Consider the following 22,776-nt stretch of genomic DNA (forward strand, 5'->3'; position numbering starts at 1 on the left):
TATTGGTGAGATTTTATTGACTCTTGAATAGAGATGGGCTAATTTGTTAAAATTCGGTTCTTCACGATTCGCCAAATTTTTCGAAAAAAATTTGATTCGACCCGAATTGAATCATAATGAATCACATTAAAAAACAGGTATTTCCTGGCTGCAGAGAGCCTGTAGGGTGTTGGAGAATGTTGTGCCATGCCTAAATATGCATAGGGAGCGTGGTTTGGTCTTCAAACAATGCTGTGTTTTAGTATGACACGCACACGACAGCAGCTGCTCTTAGAATCGCTTCACTCTCCACTTCCATGTGCACTTAGAGGCCAACTTCACCAAATAAGCGAAGCGGGAACGCAGGTAATGTCTGTGCCAGCTCGAAAGGACTGAGCTGATGGCCAAGATCCCACTATAACATCAAAGAGTGCACTCTTTTTACACTGACATCAGATGATTCCATAGATTATGACAGAACCTGTTCTGCTAAACGCAGATACATGTAAAAACACCCCTAAAGAGTTGAGAGGGTGTTTGCATTGCAATTTTGCATTGACGTCACTGATCATTTTGCCCCTCTTTTCACCCATCAGTGTCCTCTTTCAATCGGTCAATAATCCATCAGTATTGCTCAAGCCAAAAACAAACAGGAGTTGATCCAGAATAGAGATGAGCAGTAAATGGGATACTTGCATATCCTGTGTGTTCTGTATGCACTCCTGCTTTTGGCTATCAATCCTGAAGCTTTTCATCCTTCTGACAGATGAAATGAATGGGAAAACCAAACAACGTCATAGAGTGGTGGAGGGTGAAAACAGCATTATGGAAATCACAGGGTGTTCCAGGGAGACAGCAGCATGAGTAGGCTGCAGAGTGGCACAATGACAAATTATGGAGGTGGCGGAAACATGGTAGACTACAAAGTGGCACAATGATAAGACTGTGGAGGTGGCGGCAGCAGAAGGAGCCCACAGGGGGCAACAATATGGAAAGCCACAGAGTGGCACAATGATATAGTGTGAAGGTGGCCTCAACAGCAACAAGAGGCCACAAAGTGACACAATGATAAGAGTGTGGAGGTGGCAGCAGAAGAAGCAGCAGCAGCAGCCTATAGTTGGCAGCAACATGGTGGCAGCAACAGAAAAAGCCACAGAGTGGCACAATGATATAGTGTGGAGGTGGCATCAGTATCAGCAGGAACCCACAGGGTGGCACAATTATATAGTGTGTAGGTGGCAGCAGCAGGAGCCCACAAAACCTACACCAGTGGAGGCCACATTGTGGCACAACGATGACGTTTGAAATGAATTTGAATTAGAAATATTCAATCTAAATTTTAATTTGTGGATTGGAGACGCCAAATCCATTATACCTTACAGTTTTCCTGAAAAAATATCTGGTCTTTGACAAAAAGGAACTGCAAAGGTGGCACCAGCAGGCCACAGAGTGGCACAATGATATAGTGTGAAGGTGGCATTAGCAGCAGCAACAGGAGGCCACAAAGTGGCACATTGATAAGAGTGTGGAGGTGGCGGCAGAAGAAGCAGCGGCAGAAGAAGCAGCAGCAGGAGCCCACAGGTGGCAGCAACATGGTGGCAGCAACAGGGAAAGCCACAGAGTGGCACAATGATAAAGTGTGGAGGTGGCATCACTATCAGCAGGAGCCCGCAGGGTGGCAAAATGATAAAGTGTGGAGATGGCATCAGCAGCAGCAGCCCACAAAACCCACAGCAGAGGGGGCCACATTGTGGCACAATGATGAAGTTGGAAATGAATTTGAATTCCAAATATTCAATGTATATTTTAATTTGTAGATTCTAGACGCCACATCCATGATACATTACAGTTTTCCTGAATTTATAAGGTCTTTGACAAAAAAGAACTGCAAAGATGGTACCAGCAGCAGCATGAGGACAGAGGTGTGGAGGTGACGGCAACATGGTAGGCCACAGAGTGGCACAATGATATAGTGCGGAGGTGGCATCAACAGGAGCCTGCAGAGTGGCACAATTATATAGTGTGGAGGTGGCATCAGTAGCAGTTGATCTTGACAAAGGTCATACTCTCCACATTACGGGTGGACAAGCGACTCTACTGCAAACTCTGCAAGTTGCGGCCACGTATCAAGTTTGGCTGCCCAGTAGTCCATTTGATCCTCTACCTCAGGTGGTAAAGTGCTGCCCAAGTAGGCCACCACCTGCTAGTGGAGGATCTGCTCCATGTCCTGCTGCTTCTGGTGGCGGCTACCCTCTTCACTAGGCAGGTGAAGGAAGTTGCTCAATAAGGAATCCAGACTTAAGCTGCTGCTGATGGAGCTGCTACTGCTCCTACCCCTTAGCTTCCCACAGCAGCCATGGCAGTAGTACGTGAGCGATGACTGCCAGGAATCCCCCAGTAAGACCAGACAGAGGATGGACAAAATAGCCATAGTGTGCACAGTATTTCTCTATAGTATGCCAGTTGTTTCTCCCTCTTAGCAGCTGGAAAAAAGTCACCCATTTTTGACATGTAGCGAGGGTCTAAGAGGGTGGAGAGCCAAAAGTCATCCCTATGTTGACTATTCGTCACTAGATAGGCAAAGCAGCATGCTGCAAGCCATCTGCGCAAGTGACTCTGAGGGACTCCCGGCCTCCATTTCCACAGTATACTGCCATGATGTCATCTGCCTCATCTTCTACCTCCTCCGGATGCTCCTGCTCCTCTTCTCCTGTCACCCGAGTAGAAAAACCACAAATTTCACCAGACCAGATTCATTGATAAGCTCAAGGACTGGCCTACCTTCTGTTGTACATATTGGTGAAGGCACAGCCTTTTTGGAAAAAAAAATTGCGGCTTGGAACTCTCCACCTCGGTTCGGCACAAGCCATTAGTTCTCTGAAGGGTGCAGAGTCGATGACTTGAAAAGGGAGAGACTGCAGTACCAACAACTTCGACAAGAGCACAGTCAGCTTCTGCACCTTAGGTTGGCTGGAAGCATAGAGTTGTCTCTTTGTAATCGCCTTGCTCAACGACTGCTGGCACCATGCATAGCGAGTAGCTGGAGCATCTGGACTGGGAGATGATGTCAAAGACAAACAGCTCCCTTCGGCAGAGGTGCTGGAGCCTTGACTTGCTGAAACAGCATGTGTGCAACTAGGTGCTCCTGCTGTAACTGCGCCTGCAGGATGGACCACATCTGACACCCGTTTCTCCCAGGCCATTGGATGGCGATGCCGCATGTGTTGGCGCAGGTCCGTGGTGCCAACGTTAGCTATCTGGCCATGCTTCACTTTCTGCCTGCAAATACGACATATACCCACGCTCGGCTCCTCTGGTGTCTTTATAAAAAACTGCCACACCGCCAAAGTGGTAATTTTACCGTCAACACTCTTCACTGAGCGACTACTACTGCCGCTGTCTCTCTGAGCCCACTGCTTACTGGACCTGCGAATCAGGATTTGTACCCCGCAGATGTTTGGCTCCTGTCCTCACACTGCCGCCACCCTGCCGTCTCACGGCCACAGTAGCGACTTGCTGCCTGCTCCGCTGCCCGACGCACAAGCTGCCACTCTCTTTGCCTGACGATTATGAATCCCCTGCTACACCCAGCTCCCATGTGCGATCAGCTACATCATCATCAATTTGCGTTTCCGGTCAGTGCTACTCTCCTCACCGGTGTCAGTATGCACAGCCTGCCTACTGAAGGAAGCAGCGGAAGACCACCTAGTAGCTCTCTGGCTGCGGGAAAGGAACAGAACAGAGGCTGGTTGAGGACAGGTGAGGGCCGCTGACCGGCCACTGGGCCATGCCAATGAATTGTATCTGAGGAACTCATGCACTCATGGCTGGGGTTGTCAGATGTTATATTTGAGGAATTGGATGACCTAATCAACCATTAAACAACCTTTGGGTTGTTGATCAACACACTGCCGGTAGATGACAATGGCAGTTCTGGCCTCACAGTCACCTGCAACGTCCCCTTACTGTACTGCCAATCCTGCCTGCTGCACCTGCCAGGGTGGTTTATAAACTATGCGGATTTGACAGGTAAATCTGGCTGTAAACTATAGCCCCATAAAGGTATGGCAATGTGTGTTATACAGATACCCCACAACTGACACCCAGTGAGAGGTCCACAAATCACAACAGCAGCTGCATGAATGTCAAAATGATTTCTTCCTATTCTATTTTGTCACTAAATAACACTGCTGTTTGGGGAATATAGATCCCCTCAAAGAACAACCAGGGATTGCAGGAAGAACCGTTACTACACAGAACAGTAGCAGCAACTAGACGCTACAGACAGCACATGCAGTGTGAAGTGCCGAGATTGCAAGTGGCTGGGTTTTATAGGGCTGTGCGACATCACATAAGCCTGCCGGTTGCTGATTGGCTTACAGGTCTGCAGATGTTATCGGGGGTGTTCATTTCTCCTTCCCATAGTTCTCTGCCCCATGTAACACGTTGTGCTCACGCCCATTTGGGATTTGGTTACGCAAACCCTGTGACATATTTTTCTTTATCTTTGTCTAAAAGACTATGGTATTTACCAATCTTTTATTAGATACATGCCTACATTTGACTGGGACTACACCTATAGATTAGGTCCATTAACAGGGCCAGTTATCTAGGGTAAGGTTCCGGTCGGGGCCATTTAGGGCCCCTAACTCCGAGGTTAGGTCATCAGGGTGTATTAGACTTTAGACATAGGGTATAAACAAGGAGAATGATAGGGTTAAAGGCAAGGGTCAGAAGGACTGTCTTTCTACGTCTTTCTGCACGCTTTATGGACACAAGGTGCCCGTAACCACTCTTTTGACATATTGGCACCACAACGGATGAATATCCGACGACCGGAGTGTAGATATCAAACCTTTGCACGACTGTGCTGTGTAGCCTAAAAGGTGAGCTCTCCTTTCTCTTTGCAGATACATAATTGCTTTTGAACATTGTAAGGAAGCCACCAGGTTCACACTTGCATTGTGTTTCTTTATTTTTCAGATGGGCACCATGCGTTTACACAGTTGCCTCTAAGCAACAATATTTATTGTCCATTTTTAAATACTACAGTAAAAGCTAAGTTTTAAATCACTTTTTGTATTTTTCTTGTATATTTTGTAGAGATTTAGGTCCTATCATCAGTTATTCTTAGTTACTAATCTTCTTGTGCTTGCACCTATTTAGCTGAAAAAAGAGGGGGAACAAAAAACTTTGTTCCTGAGAATCAGAATAAACTTCGGCTTCGTGGCGAATCCAATTTTTCCTGAATTTCTAACCGAAGTTAGAATCATTAGAATCGATTCACGCATCTCTACTCTTGAATATATGGAGGAAAAGAAAATCATCAATTCTAGTTTTGGCTTTTTTGGGGACCATTATCGTACCATAAAAATAATATATTAGCCTCATTATATGGATCACTACTATTATGAAGATATAAGTTTTTAAAATATATTTTTACAATTTTACTGAAGAAAAACTATTAAATGAGAAAATCTTATTTATTTTAGTATCACCATCTTTTCAGAGCCATAACTTTAGTATTTTTTGGTTGACAGAGCAAGTGGAGGGCTTATTTTTTGTTAAGGAGTTGTTCTTTTTACTGGTACCATCTTGTTACACATAACTTTTTTGATGAAAGATTAACATTTTTGTAAAGTTTTTAATTTACCAAGATGGTCCAATAATGTTTCTTATTTATTGGACAGATTGGGGGAATATTTATTGTGCGCTGGCGTATGCAATTTCGCTGCATGAAACATAAGAAGGCTTCAGCCTCTTGATGTATCGGGCAGGCTGCCATGCAGCGCTTATGCTACACCAGGCCCTGTCTGGAGTGTAGCTAGTCCCCAGGCCCCGCACCGGCCCACTCCCAGCCGGCTGTGCCCTCAGCTTGGCCAACCAAGCCCCTCCTTCACACCCCTTTATGCCCCACTGGCATGAAGGTGGTGGATTGGGGCAAATAATCACAAGCGCTAGCAATAAGCTAGCATTTACTGACATGGCGCAGGGGCCCTGATAAATATGCCCCATTGTTTCTTATGCCCCAATACCAGATATGGAAGTGTTTTTTTGTGAAATTGTTTGTTTTATGTGATGTGTATGGTAATTGTAAGTGCTTGACAGGGTTGCTTTATTTATCTTGGAAAAAAAAACAGCTTTAAATTTTTTTTTTTTTTTTTTTGTTTACATGTTAGCTTGAACAAGTAATCCTCTTAATGCAAGAGCTAATAAACATCCAAATGTAAGTTTGGTAAGCATCTGAGGTCAAAGGCAACCAAACCCATGTACAAAACCATTCAGTAAATATTATGTAATTTGTAGATTTGGAAAACAGATTTAAGCCTGCAATGTACAGTACATTTAAAGATTGTGTAGAAAATGACGATACTTACTGATTTCTAGATCTAGAATTAATTCCAAATCTTTCAGTATCTGAGTGATGCTTAACTGAAAAATAGAATGTTTCATTTTAATTATTATTAACAGGGAAGTTCTCAAAAAGACCATAAACTACTAACCTGTTCCTCTCCACCCTGTGAAGGTGAATAATCTTCTTTAACAGACAATTTCTTCTCTTCTATAGGAAAACTGATATATAAAAAATTTTGACATGTAATATTGGTATTGACATTGTTATTGGTAGAACAACAGGAAAAAATGCACTGTGCTAAATGCAATACTTTTTAATGGATCAGTGCCAATGGCAATTATTAGACTGTGCGACACATCTGTTTAAATGTAGAGCATGTCCTAGTCACAAACCTTTTAATGGACGATTCATGGATATTAAAGAGTCTATACCAAATTTGGCAGGGTTTACACCCGCGATGCCTGAAGACAGAGACAAGGCCATAGTGGGGGGAAAGGACATATTTCATCTCTGCCTGCTCAAAGATTCTCAGGTGCATGCAGCCTGGTAGGCCCATATAGGCCATACAAAGTTGACGCAAAAGGGTGCCAAGGCACAGTGGTCATCTTATAGCCACATTGTTGCCTGCTACTACCAAGCACGCCCAAGAACCAAGCAAAGGCCATCACACAGGGTGTCTGTGACGTGGCATTTTTATTCCTCACAGAATGTAGAAAAGAGAACACCAGTAAATTAAACATAAGCTTTAGTAGATGAGACACCACAACAGTGTAATGCACTCTCTGCTGCTTTGGATAGCTCAGACTGTACCATCTGTGCTGTATCTGAGTGGCATGTTTCCCCTCCAAGGGAGGATGTGACACCACTACCATCATCAGCAGCACCACAGTTACCACCTATTACCCCTTTTCTCCATTATTTGGGAGGAAAGAAAGCTGAAGTTCGGGCCTTGTCAAGCATGAGCTCTAGTCCCGAATAAGAGCATTTCCAAATTGCTGGCCTTTGAAATGTTCCCATTCAGTGGAGAAAAAAAGCGTGTAAAGATCAGATGATAGCTTCCGTCCCACAGTATGATGATCCCAGCCACAACTGCTTTTCCCGGCAGGTCATTCTGACCCTGCATCAATAATAATAATAATAATAATAGAAAACATACAAACTCTTTGCATATCTTGACCATGAGGCTTGAACTTAGGTCCTCAACGCTGCAAGGCTGTAATGCTAAACACTAACCCACCGTGCTGCACACAACAGGTTATGGACAAAATCTGGTGTGCACTGTGCAATAACATTACTTCAGAGGTGCTCCTCATAAATGACATGTGGAAAAATGAGCATCGGCAGGAACTTAACATCTCCATAACTGCCTACTGGCAGCTGGCCCTGAGGCAGTTGGCGCTATGGCTCACATTCTGTCCCCACTCATATGCCTCCTCATCCTACCCTGCCTTCTCCTCTCCTATTTCTTCCTCTAGTCAATGCAAAGGGCAAATGAACATATACCACGAGGAAAATGTGGACTAGGATCCAGGAGCAGGCAAATGAGTTGTTGATGCCACTGAGCCTCAAGCCTGGCAAGGTGGTGTGCAACAACAGTCAGAATTGTGTTGCAGCTTTGGCCTGAGCAAGGCTGACGTACATCTCTATCCTTATGAATGTGCTGAACTTGGTGGTGCATAGGTCCCAAGCCAACTATACAGGCCTGCTGGAACAGGTAATAAGTAATGTCTTCCACAGCACCGGTACAGAACAGCCTCTACAGACCCAAGTATATTAAAGGCCTCACATTCCCCATTAAGTAATGTCCCCCAGAGCCTTCAGTATATAATGTCCCTATAGCCCTCAGTATATAATGGCCCTTACCAAGTAATGTCCCCCATAGCCCAAGTAACTAATCCCCCCCCCCCACTAAGTAATGCCCCCATGGCCCCCAGTGTGTAACGAATCCCATAACTCCCACTATACAAAGGCCCCCAGTTATTATTGCCCCCACAGCTTCTAGTATGCAATGACCCCTACAGCCTCCAGTATATAATGTCTCCCACAAGCCACAATATGTGATGCCCCTCACAGCACCCAGTTTATAGCATCCCCCACAGCCCCAGTATATAGTATCATCCACATTTCCCAGTATACCGTGTCCCCCACAGCCACAAGTATATAATATTCCCATCAGCCCCCATATATAAATGTCCCCATTAAAAGGGAACCTACCACCACAAATCTACCTATAAAGGTAGATCGGGTGGTAGGTGGATGTAAGGGACGTGAGGATAGCTCTTTTTAGAGCTAATCCTCATGTCCCCGCTAACTTTTGGTACACTTTATTGAGCTAATATGTAAATTTCGTTATGTGGCTACTTGGGCGTGGAGTAGCCGAGCACGAGGCTACGCAGCGCGGCTACTCCACGCCCCAGTAGCCACACTACTCCTCCTACCCTGTTGTGTGCGGTGCGCAGCTCCTGGTAGCTGCGCGCCCTCATCCGTCATGATGGCGTTCTGCGCATGCACAGAACGCAGGCCGGCGGCTGAGCAGCCCCAGCTCCGAGGCCGGAGCTACTGCGCATGCACAGTAGCCGGCTTGTCGGATGAGGGCGCACAGCTACGAGGGTAGGAGGAGTAATGTGGCTACTGGGGCATAACGAAATTTACATATTAGCTCAATAAAGTGTACCAAAAGTTAGCGGCGACGTGAGGATTAGCTCTAAAAAGAGCTATCCTCACGTCCCTTACATCCACCTACCACCCGATCTACCTTTATAGGGAGAATCATGGCGGTAGGTTCTCTTTAAGTAATGGGCCCCATAGCAATGTCCCCCACATTAAAGTGCCTTCCTCCCCCTCCACACTATAAAAAAAAAAAAAAAAAAAGTCAGTGCTATGGGGCAGAAAATATATCTAGCTGTATACAATGTTTTAAAATATCTATGAGTAATATGGTATTTGTAAGACACATGAAAGCTTAAACAAGTATTTATTAGGCACAAATATAAAAAGAGTAACATTTTCAGACAGACATTCATAAATGCAATTTAAATTAAAAACAAAGGGATTTCCTATGAAAACTTCTAGAAGGAGTAAAATGATAAAAATGTCTTTTTTTAAAATAACTCCGATAACCATTACTGAACCTTTCTTTATGAGGATGGCACATGATATGTTACTCAAAGTAAATTTTTAGGCCCAAACTGAATATAAAAAGAAAAAAAAAAAACACTATCTTTTTACTACCCCGCAATTGATTTTAATTATTATGTTGTGCCAGATCATATCGGCAGGAGGGTCAGAGATTACAATAAAATCAAGCATCAGCCCAGAACCTAATAAGACACAGCTGCAGGATAAGAAAAGTATATATAATTAAGTTTTATATTTTGCTTTAACAAGTCGAAAGAACATTAGCGGAATAAATTATTCTTCCAAAAATGGAATGGTTTGGTAGAGCTTTAGTCGAAAACATGACCAAACAGACGCTCGACTCTGCTAGCAGGTGCTCTGAAGAAATGACATATACTACATAATGTTAGTATTTAAAAACAGCCATTTCATGGATGGTGTATTTAAGTCAAAAGTTGCCACATCTGAAATAACCAGTCTGTGTTGTAAAATATGTGGTTATGCGGTTTGAGATTATTTGTGACCAAAGTTATTAGGAACATTAAGTCAGGGTATGGAAGGATTGTGCAGTCAATATTATCAAAGCACATGTTATCTCACGATACTGGAGTTCCTTACATATTATAATATATTGTATATTGTACACACTCACACAGTATAAATTAAAATACTCCCAGTTTGGTCAGCTATGGGGCAAATAGCTTCTCTGAAGCTGTAAGCACTGTTTATGACAGGATGGTGCGATACAGATTAATAACCTGGGACCTCAAGTCTGGTCTAAGCAAAGTTCAAGGCAGTTGTTTGACAATATTTTGTAAAAAAGAATCAACATAAATTGACAGGGGTTGCAAGAACGATTTCATCATACACTCTACATCAGTGTTATTCAATTTACATTAGAATATAGTTATGAGGTGGTACATTACCCTGATGTAGAACTCCATAAAGAAGTCAAAGACATACACAAATTCGTTGCTACTTTATATTCCAAACCATCAGTAAGTAACAGTAAGCTATTCCTATCTCGAGATAGCCAACATGCTCCTCAGATCTTTCATGGTATTCCAAAAGGGAATTTTATTAGAGCCAGAAGAATATGTAGTAAGAATACTGAATATTGTGTTCAAACGCATAAATTAGTGGATACGTTTTCTGACGAGTGTACGTGAGAGAAAAAATGATAAATATTGGGATGTAGGTATTCGGAAAATCTAGAGGAAGGGAAACGGAAAAAACCTCAGAAGAAAAATGATCAAGCCGTCCATTTCTAAATATGATTATCATGCAAATATGATTAAAAAAGCCATTGTTAAAAAATGCTCTGTGTTACAACACGACCCTAAATAGGGTAAATTATTCAAATATAAACCCCAATTTGTATATAAAAAAGGTAAACTCATTGTAGATTAATTAAATCAGATATTAGAGAAAAAAGGAAAGTCAGCACACAAAGTTTTTTGTGTTTTCAGAAAAGGGGTAAGCTTCCGTGCGTAACATGTCAACATTGCATAATTGTCATTATCAAGAAAGATAAATTTTAACCACCCATGTAAAGGCTCATTAATAGACATAGGAGGCTTTTTCACATGTCAAAGTAAAAATGTAATATATATGCTAAAATGCCCGCATGGCATGGCATACGTAGGACAAACATTGAGATCTATTAAAATTCACCTCCAAAATAGATTTGGTGTTCTTTAGATAGTTTGGGCAGTAAGGAGAATTATAGGAATGTATATAATTTGTGATTAGTAAAGAGATGTAAGTAAGAATGAATGAAGTTTCTATATACACGTACCTCTGTCTATACTGCGCAGGCCTGAAAAAGTAGAAGCCGCCACCGAAACGTCAGGGTTCACTCCTGTGCACTTTGTGAAACCCCAAGAGCAGTTAGACGCTATACTCATGATATGTTACCATGAAAATATGGACGATGAACAGAGAGAAGTTTGGTGAAGTATAATCCCTTATTTTACCAAGATGTGAAATAAATTTAAAGAATTTTTAAGGTATATATCGGCTTGTAGAGAAATTTTTTGTGTAGGAGCCTTCCTGATCGTATAACCGGATTTAGTATATCGTGTAGAAAGGCTTCTTATTGTTAGGTTCTGGGATGTTCCTTCTTGCATATTTACATTTGCTGCCTTTTGCAAATTCAACATTTTTTAGAGCATTGAAAAGTAACATTTACCATTTCATTGCATTATTATTTTCATGCTTTTGAAAACATGAAAAAAAAAGTTAAAAATTTAAGACTTGGTTTTCAATTTTATGCAGATTCCACTAGGTTCTAAGAAAAGGTGGGGTTAGTATGGAAAGTAAAATCAGTAAGGACTTCAAGGAGTTAGCATAATTTATACAAACTGTTGCAGATTACACATATGTTTGTGCAACTCAAGATAAAGTTTTTCACTTTTTCATGTATATCCTGCTCCTTCAAGATCCTGTAATAGAGGACAGGTTACTTTTCCTGACTTAGCTCTCTTAATGAATACATGTATTATTCTTGACATACTTCTAAAGAAAGTATTTCCTATGTTATTCCTTCTAAAATGTTTTAGCCAAGTGGATGTTTTAAGTTTGGAGGGGGGGGGTCCAGTTTGGATGGGGGTAGGGTGATAAAAAGTCAGTTATGAAACATCGGTTTTGAAAAGAGCAGCAATGATCTTTTTCATTTCCAGTTGCTTGGTTCTCATTTCCTTTTCATTTTCCACTTTTCAGGATGCTACATTAATGAATATGGGATCAAGAAAATGTATTACATTAGATTGCTTACATTGCTCATCTACAACGTTAGACTAGATATTCCAATATTTTTTGACAGTGAAGGCAAAAATCCTGGGTACAGGGAGAGGTAACCTACCTTTTTGCCAAATCAGCAGAACTTGTGGAGTCTGCAAACATCATCTGGAGAAATTTGAAGCTTTTGATTTTTGTTAAACAAGAAGTTTTTCTTGACTGTAAAAATCCTAGAAACAAATAAAAAGTAAAAGTGGTACAATATACTTTATTAAAACAGTCATAAAAAAAGCAATTTGGAGTTCCATGCCTAAAATTTATTACAATTACAGATAAGCAGACCTGATGTTCAAGTTCGGTTTTAATGCGCAGGTTTGGCCTCGTGACCAGAAATATTGCTGGATTGGTGGCCAGCCCAGCAAATGGATGCTCCTAACAAATAGCCATGGCTGTTATTGGCTGTTCAAACGCCAATCCAGCAATATATCTGGGTCAGGCAACCAAACCCAAATGCCAAACCCATACCTGAACTTCAGGTTCACTCATCTCTAATTACAATAAAATAAGAACATAGCGGTGTAAGCTTATGGGAGAAGTTGTTTACAAGATACAATCCATTAGCAAGTGAAAACATAAATGGCTTTGCAAGAACTGTATGCTCTTGCTACTGTTTTAAGAGAGTAACTGCTAATAGGCAGCTGACCTTTCCAAAAAAAGGAAGCATGTTGCATTTTGCAATGAACTTGTGAAATGTATGTGGGATCCCATTGACATATTGATTCCAACTTTCCCATCTTGTTACATTTAGAAGTCATGGTGCTTTTCATTCCCACTTATATTTTACAAGCCTATAAGTAATTAAAGGTGATAATTAAATTTGCCAAAGGTAAAAACACAACACTGGATATTAACATTATCACATGCTGACATCCTTTTTATGAGTAATTTGCCAGAATCCAATTAAATTACTCGTTCCTTGGCGCATTTTATTGCCATCTTATTTTTCAACTTCTATAACCAAGTGAAAACTTATACAGCATGCTGAAACAATAATGATTGAATTGTAAAAATAAATGGTGTATCAAGCTTCAGGAGATGTACAAGGAGTTAACTGTAAAATTAGGACACAAAATTGTTATAGTGCAATCAAATATGCGATTTGATGATACACAAGATACTGTTCAAATTTAAGCAGGTATGGGTGAAGAGCATGGTGAGCGACATGAAGGTGGCCGTTATGGCTTATGGTTATGGGAAGACTGGGGGAGATTTAGCATGGAATGTGACTATTGAAAGGGTTGTCCACTTTCAGCAAATAATTGATATGGGTTGTGTAAGGAAAAGTTATGCAATTTTTCAATATACTTTTTGTATCAATACTTTCTAGATCTCTGCTTGTCATTCTATAGAAAAATTCTAGGTTTCCTTCCAGTGCAGTATATAGGAATCTGTTCATGGTTTGGTGATGGACACGCAGGTGCATGAGCTCTGATTACTCTCTGTGATAATAACCGCTGATGCGTGTCCTTCACAAGCAAATATTTTTTGTTTACAAAACATTTTAATTTTTTAAAGTCTATTAAAATCTTATAAAACCCTATATAAATTATGGTATCCCTGTGATCATAGCAACCGAAAGAAAAAAGAGAAGGTGTGATTTGGAGCGCAGCCATAAACCCATAAAAACAGAGCCCACAAGAAAACACAAATGTGTTTCTCAATTTCACTTGAATAATTGCATGGAATAATAAATGGTGCCACTAAAAAGTACAATTTTTCCCGCAGACAATAAGCCCTAACGCATCTCTGTAAATGTAAAAATATAATAAAAAGTTTTTGCTTTTGGAGTAAAAAATAAAACACAAAACTGAAAGAGTCCTGTAAGGGTTATTGATGGAGCTCCACAGATGTAATTTTGTCTCTAGCTCCCACCATTTCCAAATAATCCATGGAGTAGAAGAACAAGACTCCGAGCTTCATACAATCATGGCCATAACTTTTGACAATGACCCAAATATATTTTCACATGATCTGTGGCCCCCTGGTTTTTATGTGCGTTTGTGTTTTTATTGAAAGTTAGAATGAGTTAATGCAGCAAGTCAATATTTGCAGTGTTGACCCTTCTTCAGGACCTCTGCAATTCTCCCTGGCAGCTCTCAATCAACTTCTGGACCAAATCCAGACGGATAGCAGTCCATTCTTGCACAATCAATGCTTGCATCTTGTCACAATTTGTTGGTTTTTGTTTGTCCACCCGTTTCTTGATGATTGACCACAAGTTCTCAATGGGATCAAGATCTGGGGAGTTTCCAGGCCATGGACCCAAAATCTTTATGTTTTGTTCCCTAAGCCATTTAGTTATCACCTTTGCTTTATGGCAAGGTGCTCCATCATGCTGGAAAAGGCATTGTTGATCACCAAACTGCTCTTGGACGGTTGAGAGAAGTTGCTCTTGGAGGACATTCTGGTACCATTCTTTATTCATGGATGTGTTTATAGGCAAGACTGTGAGAGAGCTGATTTCCTTGGCTGAGAAGCAACCCCACACATGAATGGTTGCAGGATGCTTTACAGTTGGCATGAGACAAGACTGGTGGGATCACTCACCTTGTCTTCTCCAAACAAGCCGTTTTCCAGATGTTCCAAACAATCGGAAAGGGGATTCATCAGAGAAAATTACTTTACCCCAGTCCTCAGCAGTCCACTCCCTGTACCTTTTGCAGAATATCAGTCTGTCCCTGATGTTTTTTTTCTGGAGAGAAGTGGCTTCTTTGCTGCCCTCCTTGACACTAAGCCTTGCTCCAAAAGTCTCCGCCTCACAGTGCGTGCAGATGCACTCACACCTGCCTGCTGCAATTCCTGAGCAAGCTCTGCACTGCTGGTAGCCTGATCCCGAAGCTGAAACACTTTTAAGAGACGGTCCTGGCACTTGCTGGTCCTTCTTGGGCGCCCTGAAGACTTTTTGGCAACAATGGAACCTCTGTCCTTCAGAGATAACCATGGTTAACAGGAGAGAAACCATGATGCCAAGCACCAGCCTCCTTTTAAAGTGTCCAGTGGTGCATGTTGATCTCCAGCCCTGTTCTCATAAACACCCACACGAGTGTTAAAAGAGCAATCACTGAAACAATGTTAGCTGCTCCCTTTGATGCAGGCCTGCAATGAAGTTGACATGTGTTTTGGGGGGAAAAAGTTAATTTTCTAGGTAAATATTGACTTTGCAACTAATTGCTGTTAAGCTGATCACTCTTTATAACATTCTGGGGTATGTGCAAATTGCCATTATGAAACCTGATGCAGTAGAATTTATAATAATAAATAATAATAATAATAATAATAATAATAATACAGGTTCATTGCTGTGCTGCCTTCAAATTGTTAAAGCAAAGCTCCCATCTCAATCAAGCATGAATAAACTAAAATTTACCATTTATGCTAATGAGCCCGAAGTGCACCATTTTTTTTCCAGAACCTCTCATGATGTATTTTTGCTGGCTGTTACAATAAGCAGAATATTTATCCCCCTCCTCTCTCTCTCCTTCCTCTGTCTGTGTAATCCAACAGCAGCAGGAAGTGCAGGGGAGAGGAGACCTGCTCTGCTCACTGTAACAGCCAGTGAAAATACATCACTGAGGGCTCAGGAAACACCCATCAGAGTCCCTCTGGCCAATGTGCAGACATCCGGTCGCGTCACCCTGCTGTCTTCAAGTCTCGTGATCATACTTTCCAGCTGGATGAGCTGCTTGAGCCAAGAGACGCTCCGGTGATTTTTGACGGAGCACTTTATGTTCATTTACATATTTTTATAAAGCTATTTTTTTTTCCCACGACAAGATAACAAGCAGGCAAGTGTGGGCAGTCTACCATTTGTACATCTGATGATAGATGTCCTTTAAATCACATAATAGACATACATATCTGTAGTATTATTTATGTAATTTATATAATGTATTTTTTATACAGGCTGTCCTCTACTTACATACAACCCCTAGTTAAATACGGACCCCTCTGCCCGCTGTGAACTCTGTTGAAGCTCTCAGGATGCTTTTCTTATGTCCCAGGCTGCAATGATCAGCTGTAAAGTGTCTGTAAATAAGCTTTTTTGATAATCCTTGGTCCAATTACAGCAAAAAATTTTCAACTACAATTGTCACTGGGGCAAAAAAAGAATTTTGTTTGGAACTACAGTTATAAAATATACAGTTCAGACTTGCAAACAAATTCAACTTAAGAACAAACCTAAGGAACCTTTCTTGTACGTAACCCGGGGACTGCCTATATAGAAACACGCAGAACCTTTTGTCTTCTACCTAAGTATTGTTCTTATGAGAGACGAGCATTAAACTCATTATTATTATGAATGATGTATGCTATAAATGTTTATTTCATGCTTTGTATTCATACAAGCCTATTATAACAACCGCAATAACTGTAGTTATAAGAACACAGCCAACATGCAGTAGCTTATAGGAACAAAGGCAAATTCTGAGTTTTTAATTGATGGTACAGTGTATGCTTATTTTGTCTTTTAGAAAGAATAGACACTTTCTATGTTAAATTTCTATGCAGCTTTTGTGAAGGAAACAAAATCTCTTTGAAGAGCAACAAAAAGGTAGGCCACATTTAAGAAAAATGTTTCTTTTGTTCCTCAATTTCTTGATTAGAGTAAAAGATAAAAAATCTATTTCTGCTTTGGGTAACGACCATTAAAAAGATGAATTTGGTCAGATTTGTTAAAAACAAAGCCATAGTCTTAAAAACAGGTGTCTCCTCAGCCATATTAATTTAATAGGAAAGAAGACATCAATAGCACCAGTTATAAATTGCTGGAAAAAATATGTTGAAGGATTTTTAAGCATTATAGCTGTCAAAAAAAGAATGTAGCAACCATTTATAATAAAACAAAATGTAAAGGAATTAGATTATATACATCTCAATTTAGTGCAATAACTCTATCTTGGATGTGAAGACAGTTCCAATATTAATGTGAAAGCACAAACCTAGTCACAAACCATGGATAAAACAATTACAGTAATGCGAGTGCCAAAACTGTTTGATTTAAAAGAAAACAATTGATGAATAAATCCTTTCTTATTTTTCACCATTGACCCCTTTACAACCAGGCCTTTTTAGTTTTTGAGTTTGTTTTTCACTCCCCACCTTCAAAAATCTAACTTTTTTATTTTTCCATGTAGAGAGCTGTGCAATTGCTTGTTTTCTGTGTAACAATTTACACTTCATTGTGACAGTATTTAATATTCCATGCCATGTACTAAGAAGCAGGAAAAAAATTCCAAATGCGGTGAAATTGGTGAAAAAATGAATTTGCGCCATTTTCTTGTGGGCTTAGTTTTTACAGCTTTCACTTTGCACAAATAACATGTCTACTTTATTCGTTGGGCCATTGCAATCACAGGGGATACCAAATTTATATAGGTTTTATAGTATTTTCATGGATACAAAAATTAAAATCTCCTCTTCATTTTTCCATCTTCTGGTGCTAATATTTTATTTCATACTTTAGTTTATTTAGCTGTGATTGATGTAATTTTTTTGCTAGATGAGAGGACGTTTTCAATGCTACCATTTTGAGGCCTGTACAGCCTTTTGATCACTTTTTATAAAATCTACATTTAGCAAACTGTCAAAAAAGTGTAATTTTCTGTTACACTGGAAGAACCGTAATTATATTTTGATGGATAGGACATTTTGGGATACCTAACAGGTTTATGATTTTTACTATATTGATTTTACTATATCAATTTTTTTTATATTTATATCAGTTCTAGGGAAAAGGGGGTGATTAGAATTATTTGTTTAGATATTTTTATTTAAGTTTATTTTTATACTTCTTTTCAGACCCCCTAGGGAACATTAACTCCTTCTGATCTAGGCAATTTTAGAGCTTTATGACCAGGCCCGATTTTTAAAATTTGCCCTGTGTCATTATAGGAGGTTATACCTTTGTAACACTTAAAACATATCCAGGGGATTTTGAGATTGTACTTCAAAGTAATAGAAACATTTTGATGACATCTTTTATGCTTAGCTAGGAAAATATCGGAAATTTAGCAAAAATTTCTAAAAATTATTTATCTTCAAAGTTCAACATTTTCTGCTTTTTAGCCCTATAGCCACAGCACCAAAGTAACTTCATAACTAACTTTTCCCAAATGTCTGCTTTATACTAGTGTGGATTTTTATGCATCCTCTGTCTTTTTTTATGTTTCAACCATTTTTGCTGGGTTATTCCAAGTTAAACATGAAAACATACAATCATATGGGGATACAGACGTTATCTGAAACAGCTGTTATCATAGAGCCTCACATACTTCCCATCTTACAATATTTAAAGGGTTATTCTGGGAATATGAATGTCTGACACAAAAACCCATGATGAAATAAATAAATGAATACAACAATACTCAATGTCATTAGTCACAAAACTGAGCTTAAATAGTTTGTTATGATTTACAAAATTAATGGCCTCTCTAAAGTAGGTGGAGTTATCACCAAGATGGCCGCCACTGGAAACTACAAGTTCCATGGTCCTTTAGTTCTCAGTAGCTCCTCCTCCCTCTTATGCTCTTCTCCCAGTGATGATGTAACAGGTTTTCTTGATCTGTTACCATAGTAATGATATGTAACTGCCATCACCACAACACTGACCATACTGGATGCACTGCAACCAACCAACTACAGCCAAACATAGTGAAGATCACATGACCTGCCCAGGCAGCTGCAGGATATGTGATGTGGACATGTGACCAGCAGCCAGCTTCCATCCTGTGTCTGCTCTGTGACGGACCGTGCGGAGGAAATTAAAGGACTGATTAAAGGGCCAGTAGCATTTTAATTCTTCATTACAGTCTACACTCACCGACCACTTTATTAGGAACACCTGTCCAACTGCTCGTTAACACTTAATTTCTAACCAGCCAATCACATGGCGGCAACTCAGTGCATTTAGGCATGTAGATATGGTCAAGACAATGCCCTGCAGTTCAAACCGAGCATCAGTATGGGGAAGAAAGGTGATTTGAGTGCCTTTGAACGTGGCATGGTTGTTGGTGCCAGAAGGACTGGTCTGAGTATTTCAGAAACTGCTGATCTACTGGGATTTTCACGCACAACCATCTCTAGGGTTTACAGAGAATGGTCTGAAAAAGAAAAAACATCCAGTGAGCGGCAGTTCTGTGGGCGGAAATGCCTTGTTGATGCCAGAGGTCAGAGGAGAATGGGCAGACTGGTTCGAGCTGATAGAAAGGCAACAGTGACTCAAATCTCCACCCGTTACAACCAAGGTAGGCAGAAGAGCATCTCTGAACGCACAGTACGTCGAACTTTGAGGCAGATGGGCTACAGCAGCAGAAGACCACACCGGGTGCCACTCCTTTCAGCTAAGAACAGGAAACTGAGGCTACAATTTGCACAAGCTCATTGAAATTGGACAGTAGAAGATTGGAAAAACGCTGCCTGGTCTGACGAGTCTCGATTTCTGCTGCGACATTCGGATGGTAGGGTCAGAATTTGGGGTCAACAACATGAAAGCATGGATCCATCCTGCCTTGTATCAACGGTTCAGGCTGGTGGTGGTGGTGTCATGGTGTGGGGAATATTTTCTTGGCACTCTTTGGGCCCCTTGGTACCAATTGAGCATCGTTGCAATGCCACAGCCTACCTGAGTATTGTTGCTGACCATGTCCATCCCTTTATGACCACGTCCATCCCTTTATGACCACAATGTACCCAACATCTGATGGCTACTTTCAGCAGGATAATGCGCCATGTCATAAAGCTGGAATCATCTCAGACTGGTTTCTTGAACATGACAATGAGTTCACTGTACTCAAATGGCCTCCACAGTCACCAGATCTCAATCCAATAGAGCATATTTGGGATGTGGTGGAACGGGAGATTCGCATCATGGATGTGCAGCCGACAAATCTGCGGCAACTATGTGATGCCATCATGTCTATATGGACCGAAATCTCTGAGGAATGCTTCCAGCACCTTGTTGAATCTATGCCACAAAGAATTGAGGCAGTTCTGAAGGCAAAAAGGGGTCCAACCCGTTACTAGCATGGTGTACCTAATAAAGTGGCCGGTGAGTGTATGTCACCAGCATTTTCTACTAAGGGGAGCAAAATTTTTAAATAACAACTAATTGCACATTGGATTATATTTTGAGTACCCATTTGTATATGAATTATGCTTATTCCTGGAATACCCCTTTAAGTATCTTCAAATTGCTGTCATTATCTCCGTATGTATATTGTCCACAAACATTTCTGATGCCATTGGTAATCATATAAAGATAGGAGTTTTACAATTTGTCCTTCTGCTCTCTTATGAATACTGGATTCTTTGACCTGTAACTCTTATTTGCTCATATCTTTTCCAACATTTTCAACACCAGGTCTCAACAGAGACTAACAAATGGACTAACAAGGGACTCACAGGGGGCCATGTAATTGTAATGCTTTGATGAGGTGCGAATATTTGTTCATTCGTTACATCTGGATATTTGGGGGGGGGGGGGGGAGAAGGTGTACCTGACAATACCTATGCCAACATGGATAAAATTATACACTCAAAATTCCAATACCTTGTTTTCTATTGTGATCTTGTCTCAGAAGATGGGTGCAAGGCAAGGCTGGCATAGAAATCTTTAAAACTGTTGGCTATGTCCACAGGGTGGATTATTTTGCCTTCTGCTTTCAGGTGTCTCAGCTATGCCATCTTTGATTTAGAGTGACTTGTTTCTAGTTGAGACAGCTTCCCTTCTTTGTTGCCTTGCGTATAATACCATGCCTTAGATTTTTGTAGTTTTTTTTCTCATATTCATAGAGGAGCAAAGAACGCAATTGGTGTCTTTTAACCCAAGTTAAAACTAACACTAACAATCTTACTCATATACAGCAGGGTCAGTCCAGACTACTCTAGTATCCGGGGAAAAAAGTCTAGTCTGGTGAACTGAGAGCGAGTGGAATCTCACAGATTCTAGAACGAGTTTAAACTACTCCAATTCAGGTATTTTGTTAGCTCTGCTGGCCCCACAAGTTCTGTTATGTCCCTGAACTTTATGTTGTTACAGCGAGACCTGTCTTCAAGGTCCGCCATCTTGCTCTGAACGATCCATACATCTTCCTCCAGCTCATAATGGGCGTCGATTAAGCTGTTATACGATGCCACCGTTTCCCCCCATCTAGGTGGTTAACCCTAGTACCTATTTGCTCCAATTCCGCCGATATCGGCTTTAAGAGTGTAACAATGTCTGATTGGAAGAAGCCCCCCAGCATATGCTTCATTGTCGCCTCCATAATCACTTTGTCCATAGCAGGGATCTTCATAAATTCATTCTGGTCCGTCTCTGGAGATCTATATGGTGTCCCTTGGCTGTGGGCCCTTCAGATACCCGTGCTCATGCGTTGCTGCTTTTTCTCAGGGCTCCGAGATGGAAACAGGGAACCGGGGAGAGTCTCTGGGCCTCTGTTTCCTCCCCGACGCACTTCCCTGTATTCCCAGCTAATAGAAGCGGCTCCCCTTGACTCATCGCTTCACCCCCTCCCCCGACTCTGCCACGCTACGTTGAGGGGATGCTGGAGCGGATATCTAGTGCCTCGGAGGCGAGTAATGATCTTTTCCGATAGCGGGAGTTTGCGTTGCGTGTTGAAGAGGAGATATTCTGGCCTCATGGAGGACGGCGACATCTTGGCTAAGGTCCGATGCGGGATCGAAGTAAAAGTCCATCAAATTTTTGGGTTTGGAGGAGACGTTCCTCCTCTTTTTGGTCATTCTTGGTGGGTCCTCCGTGATTGCCAGTTTCGTATGCCGGTATGTATCCGTGTCAGAAGCTGTGGAAAGTCGCTGACTGCAGGGTTTGACACAGGAACTCTCTCCACATGCTTCCATTCAGCTTAGCTTCCAACTCCACAAATGGAGTTGTAATTTAAAATACATTAATTTGGCCAAAAATAAAACCATCAAAGTATTAAATGAAAAAAAAAAAAAAAGCCACAAAGTTTGATAACCAATTTCTCCAGAATATGTGGATGCCCCATATGTGGTGGTGACTGCTGTATGGGCACATGGCCGGGCATAGAAGGGATGGAGCGCCATTCAGAGCAGATCTGCATTGTCACATTTTACAGGCTATAAAATGTTTTTTTTTTTTTTGTAATTTGGACGTATGGGGGATTATTTTTTTTGTGGATGAGAACCACTTTTCAGGTGCATTATTTACAGGGGGTTCAATAGCCAATTATCAGATTTTATTAACTCTTTCTTGGTGGTAGTTAAAAAAAAAATCATTAATTCTTGTTTATGGTTTTTAGCATTTTTTTCCTAAGACATTCAATGTACCAAAATAATGTGCCATCTTTATTCTATGGGTCATCACAATTACGGTGATACCCCATATATATAGCTTTTTTTTATAGTCAACTTCTTTTGCAGAAAATATAGAACTCATGTGTTTAGAAATTTGCTTGTTTTTTGTTTACAGTGCAGTTTTAGAACTTTTTTTGGGGGGGACAAGCTGTAATTTTTCTTGGTATCATGTAGGGTTAAAAATTAGTTTTTGA

General features: G+C 40.9%; 1 protein-coding gene across 2 annotated transcripts in view; it reads right to left on the minus strand.

The window, feature by feature from the left end:
* LOC140121707 (uncharacterized) overlaps positions 1–22,776 on the minus strand; it is a 106,410-nt gene that overhangs the window by 55,413 nt on the left and 28,221 nt on the right. For both annotated transcript variants that reach the window (XM_072141679.1, XM_072141680.1), the window contains exons 3-5: positions 12,315–12,420; positions 6,483–6,552; positions 6,357–6,411 (exon numbers count right to left, since the gene is read on the minus strand). In XM_072141679.1, coding sequence (XP_071997780.1) covers positions 6,357–6,411; positions 6,483–6,552; positions 12,315–12,420 — 231 coding nt within the window. The remainder of the gene's footprint in view (positions 1–6,356; positions 6,412–6,482; positions 6,553–12,314; positions 12,421–22,776) is intronic.

Source organism: Engystomops pustulosus, chromosome 3, assembly GCF_040894005.1.
Source record: "Engystomops pustulosus chromosome 3, aEngPut4.maternal, whole genome shotgun sequence".
Classification (NCBI taxonomy): Eukaryota; Metazoa; Chordata; class Amphibia; order Anura; family Leptodactylidae; genus Engystomops; species Engystomops pustulosus.